This window comes from Apis laboriosa, unplaced genomic scaffold (genome assembly GCF_014066325.1).
Source record: "Apis laboriosa isolate Shangri-la unplaced genomic scaffold, ASM1406632v1 scaffold78_cov150, whole genome shotgun sequence".
Classification (NCBI taxonomy): domain Eukaryota; kingdom Metazoa; phylum Arthropoda; class Insecta; order Hymenoptera; family Apidae; genus Apis; species Apis laboriosa.
Genome location: NW_025224442.1, coordinates 529,337 through 537,563, shown reverse-complemented (window position 1 = coordinate 537,563; position 8,227 = coordinate 529,337). Strand labels below are relative to the sequence as shown.

The 8,227-nt window shown below is 32.4% G+C and overlaps 1 protein-coding gene across 2 annotated transcripts in view; it reads left to right on the top strand.

The window, feature by feature from the left end:
* LOC122719466 (prisilkin-39-like) overlaps positions 1–7,925 on the top strand; it is a 15,948-nt gene extending 8,023 nt beyond the window's left edge. The window contains exon 5 of one of the 2 annotated variants that reach the window (XM_043945287.1): positions 6,690–7,925. In XM_043945287.1, the coding sequence (XP_043801222.1) occupies positions 6,690–7,732 (1,043 nt within the window). In that variant the 3' untranslated portion in view covers positions 7,733–7,925. Of the gene's footprint in view, positions 1–6,671 lie in introns of both variants that reach the window. The other variant, XM_043945286.1, reaches the window with a different exon arrangement.
* The last annotated feature ends 302 nt before the right edge of the window (positions 7,926–8,227 follow it).

Below are 8,227 nucleotides of genomic sequence, written 5' to 3'. Positions count from 1 at the left end.
TTTTTTTTTTTTTTTTTTTTTTTTTTTGTTAAATAAAACTGCTCTCATGTTTCTCATTAATCATGTTCGTTTATATCTTTCTTTTTTCTAAACCCCTTTTTTCGTTTAAAAATTCTTCGACGTACTCGAAGGATTACATCTTTGTATATCAGTGTTTCCCAACCTTTTTCGAATCATGTTCCATCTCAACGCCTCGAAGATTTTGATGCTCTTTTTAAGTGAATAGCAATCGATCGAGTTAGTTATTAGATTACTATTATATTCAATTAAATAAGAAAAAAAAAAGGCAAAAAGTCTCTATTAGATTTCAAATGGTACAATTTTGAAAATTAATTATTACAAACTTTGTAGAATTTTAAAGAACAAGATTTCAAGTTTCTATCATTCATTTATTGATCAAAAATCACTTTTGGAGTTATAATGATTCAAATTTTTAGAATTTAAATCTAATTAAATATTTAAATAGTTAATTCGACGATATTTCGAAAACCGGAAGTCATGTCAGGATAAATGAAAGAGCGTTTTTTCTCTTTCATCCATCGACTCTCGAGAATCTCTATCCTCGAAGTTATAGAGCGGTTCAAATTTTAATCTAACTTCGATGAAGTTTAATCGAATTTTCACATTTTAAATTCCGCGAAAAAAAATATGCTTATTTCCGAAAGAATATAACTTACAACTTATCTTATTAACGATTATATACAATATATATATAGAAATTAATTTAAAATGCATCCTTGGATCCTTTATTTAATCAAAATATGATAAAATTACGCGTCGAAGAATTGAGAAACACTGCTCTCATATTCTCAACTATGCCGCTCATCAGGCGACGAATGGCAACATGATTTCCGTACGTTTCTTTCCTCTACTCCTTTCCCCTTATCGAGGTGTACACCCAGTGTCCTCCAGTTGGGAAACACTGCCACAGATAAAATACGACGTAGAAGAGGACGATCTTTTCAGGATTCGAGTCGGCGGGCGTTTCTTACGTAAACGGGCAGCGAGTGAACACCGACGAGAAGCACCTCGATAAGACAACGGCCAACAACAGCGCTAGCAATTCGAACCCTTACGCCAATGCTAATGCGCCACCTGCTGAACCAGCGGGAGGGTATCACCATCAACTGAATTCCGCCACCAATTTGGGTTATCCACCTTATCCTAGCTCCGACACGGGTTCCTCCAAGAGTGGGTATCCATCGTATCCCGGTGGTTCCAACACCGGTTCCAACAACGGATATCCGCCTTATCCTTCCTCCAATCAAGGGAATCGCCAACAGGATTTAGGATACCCGCCGTATCCAACGCACAACAAAATGCCGATGCCTGGACAGTCGAATTATCCCTCGTATCCCGGCCAACCCGGCCACTCCAATTATCCCGTTTATCCTGGACAACAGCCCGGTTATCCGGGATATCCGCAACAGTTGCCCGGCCACCAGAATCCTTATCCGAATTATCCTTATCCGAATTATCCAAATCAGAATCGCATGTACCACAACAACGTTTATTCCGGTTATCGAAGGAATTCCGCCGTTATGCACTCGCCGTGTTTCGCGATCGTTTATTTGGCGAGTTTAGTTATTGCATTCGCGAACAGATCGTGATCGACGAAATGGATGGATGATACGGTAATGGATCGAGGTCGGACAATCTTTTCCATCGTCTGATGATTCGTAGATAATTTGAAAATTTTAGCGTATCGATTATGCGAAAATTATTAATTGTGTATATTATGTGTATGGTAATTTTTGAGGATTTTTTCTTTAATTTTTTTTTTTTTAAATTATTCGTCTAATCTGTATTTTTGTAATTAGTTAATTGTTAGTCTCTTTGATTAAACGTGTTAAGGGGGAATAATTTTTAAATGTGGAGAAATGTCTTCTTGATCGATATACAAATTTTTCTAATATATTTTATTACTATTTTATTATTGATAGAAATAGATATATATATATATATTTTTATTTTAAAGTCAGTGTAAGAGATATTCTGGACAAATGTTATTTTTCTAATACTCAGTATTTTTCTTTCTGCTTTCATAAAGATTCCATCTATTCTTTAAGATTATAATTATCACACACTTTGTATAATGCATTATACCGTGCCTTCCAACGTGTCTTTCATCGCAGTGATGGTTCTTTTGTATTTATGATTAACAGAGGGGAAATACAAAAAAAAAAAAAAAAAAAGAATTTTTTTCCATAGAAAGTAAGATTTTTTTAAAATATGTTGGATGCTGATTATGCATTTGACCAGCATTTAAAATCGTGCTTCGAGATAAAAGTTCTTCCATTTGATGTTATCTTTACTCGATATTCGATGACGTATATTATTTCATCATAATTTTTACTGCACGACAAAATATTTTACGCTTCTAACAATAAGAATTGAAAATAAGAAATTGGACAGCTTCCTGGAACAAAGACTTATAATTTTTCTTCTTAATTCTTCTTATTAGAATACGCAACGCCATGAATAATGTATGAAAAATATAATTTCACCGACCACTTTCCAGAAAGCTTTTCAATTATACGCAACAAAGGATCATCAAAAACTATCGAGCCTCCTCAAGCGCACTAATTGCGATGAATTGATTAACTTGGGTACCTGAATCGATAAGAAAGATCGTTACTTTATACGTTTCTTTCAAGGAAAAAAAAAAAAAAAATGAAATAAAAAAAATAATACGTGCATGTTTTATCATCCATTTTCAAGCGAGTGCACAATTAAGTATCGCGATGACACATTTTTCGTTGCGAGTAAAAATATTTTCGCCGTCCAAACACAATAATGACAATTATTCTTTAGCGTGAATAAAATGTTATCTATATGCCCATGTACCATATATCTATTCTAGCTATATGGATGTATATTTATATGATGTACGATTATCGTTTCGAAGTATCGTGGATACGAAACGATCGATGCTATTTATTAGGGATCTTGACTCGGAATAAACAAAAAAAAAAAAAAAAATAATATCATTTCTATCCATAGATTTACTGTATAATACCCTGCCTCTTCCGCCCTCGTTACGTTAAGCTACAGCCGCCTGCAAATAACGTTTTAGAATTAATTTCTCGAAGACGTGGCAAACACCGACTGATCTCGTTATCGTTTCGAACCCTGACACCTCTTATCTACTTGAGCGAGCGACGTAGAATTACACTTTGTAGGTCACAGTTTCTTAACTGGTTAATAGTTATTTCCATTTTATTATGGCAGTTTCTTTCCATCACTATTTCTCTTCTTTTTTCTTCTTCTTCTTCTTCTCTTTCGTGATTTATTTCTTTAAACAAAATTATAATTATTAGCTAATTTCAAGATTTCTTTTACCTTTCCTCTTATATTTTGCTTTAACGTAATTTTGCTTTTATCTTATATAATGGGAACTCTAGAAGCCAACCAGCCTTTGAAAATAATTTACATATTTCAATAATGTTTTCATTAATTAAACTTTCAATTGACAAATCAATTATTTCAGTAGTTTAATAGTGAGAGTGAAAAGAAGATTTATTAACATTTTAAAAGATGAATAAATAATCTTTTGCAATAGGTTTAATTCACAAATTGAAGAGTGGAAGTTCAAAGTACAAAAAAATATAATAATATAAAATAATTAACAATTACAGAAATTGCATGCTTATAAAAAGCAAATTTAAGATAACTTTATCTTAACACCAGCTTGTAATAATAATATAAACTAACAATAAACATCTTACTTTCAATAAAAATAAGAATATTTTAATCCACAGAATAATTTAATCCAAAATAATTTATACGTTTCAACAATTCTTAATTCGAGTAGTTTATTCAAAGTTGAATGATAGTTGAATTTCGAGTTTGGTGTAGCTTTTGACTACCACTCTCCAATTTGACAGCAAACCCAACACGAAGACCAGGAAAGATTAGACCAACTCCACCCACACCTCCACCCAGGTCTTCTTCCAATGGATATGGAGGAAAAGTGAGCGGTAACTCAGGATCAAGGAATACTATTGGAAACGGTTCTATTTTTAATCGTTTGTTTGGCAATGATCGTATTTATGGGTCTAATGGTGTGACCACGCCTAAGAGCAGTGTGTATCCAGGTGGCAATGGTTATTACAAGACCCACACCTCTGTAGATGATCAGGGGAACAGAGTTTGGAAATTTTTTGGTTAAATTCATTTGTTGGTTAAGTTAGTTGATGACACAAATGATCTTTGTCAAATTGCAATGGTCAACAATTTTGAATAAATTTATAGTTCTTTTAGAATGTGGTTGAATTGAAGTCATATCTCATCAATTTTTACTTTTCATAAATTTCTGAATTATGAATTTTTGGTGAATATCATTTGTCTTTAATTTTTCAAGAGTCAATTTATTTATTTTATTTATTTATTTTTGTGGGATTAATCGCAAAATTAAATCTTTCCATTGAATAGAAATTAGAGGGACAAAGATTGACGAAGATGGTTTTTGTTATCAGCCTTTCGATTTATAATTTACTTATTATTTTATATATAACTCTAATTTTGGAACCAGAATTAATTTTTTTTAAAAATAGAAACTGCAGTTATTGTAAAGCATGTGTGTTAAGAAAAGCGTGTGTAAATTAGGTCAATCTTCCATTTAATGATATTTCATGATTTGTTTTTATACTTGTTATATTTATCATGAAACTTGATAAATATTTCATTGTTTTATGGATAACTGTGGTTCTTTATAGTGCTATGATACAATTATGAGATACATTTATATAATACTATTAACATATAGATGTATTAAACTCATAGTACTTAATGAACAGTTTAAATATTTTTCTATATAATGAACAAATGTATTAAAAAATATAATATATGCAATTCTTCAGCATTTTCTTGGATTTTCCCAATTTCAATAGATATTTCCTCCACAAATGTTAATTATTAATTAAATAATAAAATAACATCAGAGGAATTACTTTGGATTAAAATAAACTATAACATTAGATACATAATTTTAATAATGGATAAAAGATTATCCATGTGTTTAGAAAAGTATCATACATTTATATGAATCATTTATTGTATCATATAATTATAAACATATATTTTAACATCACTTTTAACAAACAAAAATGAATACACATGAAATAATATGATTACATAACTTCAATGCTATTAACAAAACAACAAAAATAATCTTATCACAGAAATAATATTGACCTTCATACCATTACAAAATTTATTAATGTTGCAAGTTTAATAAAAATGCAGCTTAATTAGAAGAAAATAATTGTCCAATATATATTGGCAATATATACATTATAATTATGGACTATGTTAATTTGATTGAGCAACAGGGAAGCGATAACAATTGAATTGGACTTGGCATGAGATTAAGAACGAATATTTCTGAATAATTATAAGATAGATCAACGAATTGTTCGCAGAATTTGATGGAGATAACAATTTACTGAAGAAAACGAAGAGTTTAAAAATATTAAATCTCCTGAAACCAAGGATCTTCAATACTCATTTGGAAAAAAATTCTGAATCATTATCAGAAAGTTATCATTAGAAGTTCAGAACATATCTATGTTTTTGGATCAGTGTTTATCGTTTTGAAGTGATTATCCTTTTCTTCATCAGATTCTGATGAATCCTACCCATCTGATTCTATCGTAATAAAGAAAGTGTTGAAACAGTGGATTCTAACTATATGAATGATAATACTTGAGTTGATGAGAGGCAGTGATTGAAATAAGAATTCTGGACAATCTGCATAGTCTGCACATTTATTCTTAAACAACTTGAAATTCAGACTTAAATATTGTTGCCTATATTTAGTGATATGTTTATGAGATGGAAAATATTAGACAAAAGATATAGGAAATACTGATTTTATTATGATATTGAACTCTGACACTTCTTATCTATTTCAGCAAGCTATATAGAGTTATATTTTGTAAATTACAATTCCATTGTATCATTTTATCGTTTTCCCTCGATATAATATTTTTCTCCTTTACAATTTTCCTTATTTTATCTTTTTTATTACAAAATTACAATTCACAATCTAAGAACATATCAGGTGATAAAGATAGATGATCAATGGAACAAAATTTGGAAATTTTCTATTTTAAATTCACCAAATAATATACGAAATATTTTTCTATGTAACGAACAAATATATTAAAAGATATAATACAATTTTTTTCGATTTTCCTTAATTTCGGTTAATTCCAAACAAATATAGTTCCACCACAAGAATTACAACGAATAAAACTTAACAATAAACACGAAATCACAAAAATTGCCACGCATACATCATTTATTACACGTACAGCACATCTGTAATACTTTAACATAAACTTTTAACAAATGGAAATAAAAACACAATGAAATTGCATGATTTGAATGCATAGCTTAGCTTCGGTACTACACATAACACAAACGAACAAAGCAATAGAAATAAACCTAATAGTAAACCTCGCGCGAACAAATGCCGGCCATTATAATGTTACAAAATATATTTACATTATTATGTCTATTAGCTTAATAACATACTAATTGGAACAGTATAATTGGGCAATAATAATACAGCGTCAGCTTGATTGAGCAACACAGGAACAATTGGACATTAGGCATGGCATGGAACGTGAGCCGGAAATCGATATTTCTAAACAATTAGGAGGCAGATGACGAATTGTTCGCAGAATTCGATGGAAACAGCAACAGCATACTGAGAAAACGAGAGACCGGCAGTGAAGTGGATTCCACATCGGATGACACGCAATCGATTAAGACCACGGATTCTCGATACCCATCCGGAAGTGGATATCCATCCTCCGAAACTCGACCGAAAGCTGACTCCTCGGTCAAATCATCCGGTTACCCATCCAGTTCCGGTTATCCATCGAACTCTGGTTATCCCTCCAGCGGCTCATCCGGTTATCCATCCAGTTCTGGTTATCCATCCAGATCGTCCGGATATCCTTCAGAATCGGGAAGTTCCGGTTACCCGTCGAGAAGCTCTGGCTATCCTTCTGAGGCTGGATATCCGTCAAGAAGCTCTTCCGGTTACCCATCAGAGTCTGGATATCCTTCGAGAAGCTCTTCCGGTTATCCATCAGAGTCTGGATATCCTTCGAGAAGCTCTTCCGGTTATCCATCAGGATCCGGTTATCCATCTCGTGGTAGTTATCCTAGTGGCTCGTATCCTTCATCAGGTTCAAGGGGATATCCATCGACCTCCGTCGATGAGGAAAGTGTGAAGAGGGTGGATGCAAACTCTGTGAATGCTGCTTATCCCAGCCAAGCTGGTAGAAGTAGTACAGGATATCCCAGCCAGGGTAGCAGTTATCCAAGTCAGAGCTCTGGATATCCTAGCCAAGGTGGTAGTTATCCGAGTCAGAGCTCTGGATATCCTAGCCAAGGTGGCGGTTATCCGAGTCAGAGCTCTGGATATCCTGGTCAATCTGGCAGAAGCAATTATCCATCGCAGTACGGTGGATATCCTTCACAGTCTAATCCATATGGTAACTATTATCCTGGGTATAATCAAGGTTATCAACAGGGGTATCCTGGAGGGTATCAACAAGGATATCCAGGGGGATACCAGCAAGGATATCAAGGGGGTTATTCTCCTCCTTCTACTACTAGGAAACCTAAATTTACAGATCAGTTGGGCAATATAGCCAAAGATCTTGCTGGGAAATATTTGACTCAGGCTATTCTAGATAAAGTTACCAGATATTAGTGTATTACAGATTTTTGAAATAATTTTTAATATAATTATTAATTAATTTATGCTTTCTTCTAATAATCTCTGCTCACTATGAATATCAATTGACATTAATTTTAAGTTATGTTATTAATGAATTTATTCATGAATAAAAGTTATAATTTACTTTGTTTGTTTTTGTTCTTTTAATAAATATATTTTTCTTGCAGCTTGCAGTAATATTATTTGAATCATTGTTTATTTCTATACTTTCTTTCCTTTTCATAATTGAAGAAAAAAAAAAAACAGACTTCTGTCTGTTGTTCTGAATAGAGATGTTTTTTTACAAACAGCCACTTACATCTTGTTTAATTATCATGCAATAGGTGTTCATGACACGTAGCATGAGGACAACTTGTCTAATTAACTAAACTATTTTAGTCATGTTTAACAACTGATCGATCGTTGCTATGAAACTGCTACTGCTTCTATGAAAGTAGCACGAAATTCTGGTACAGAATTCAATAGGAG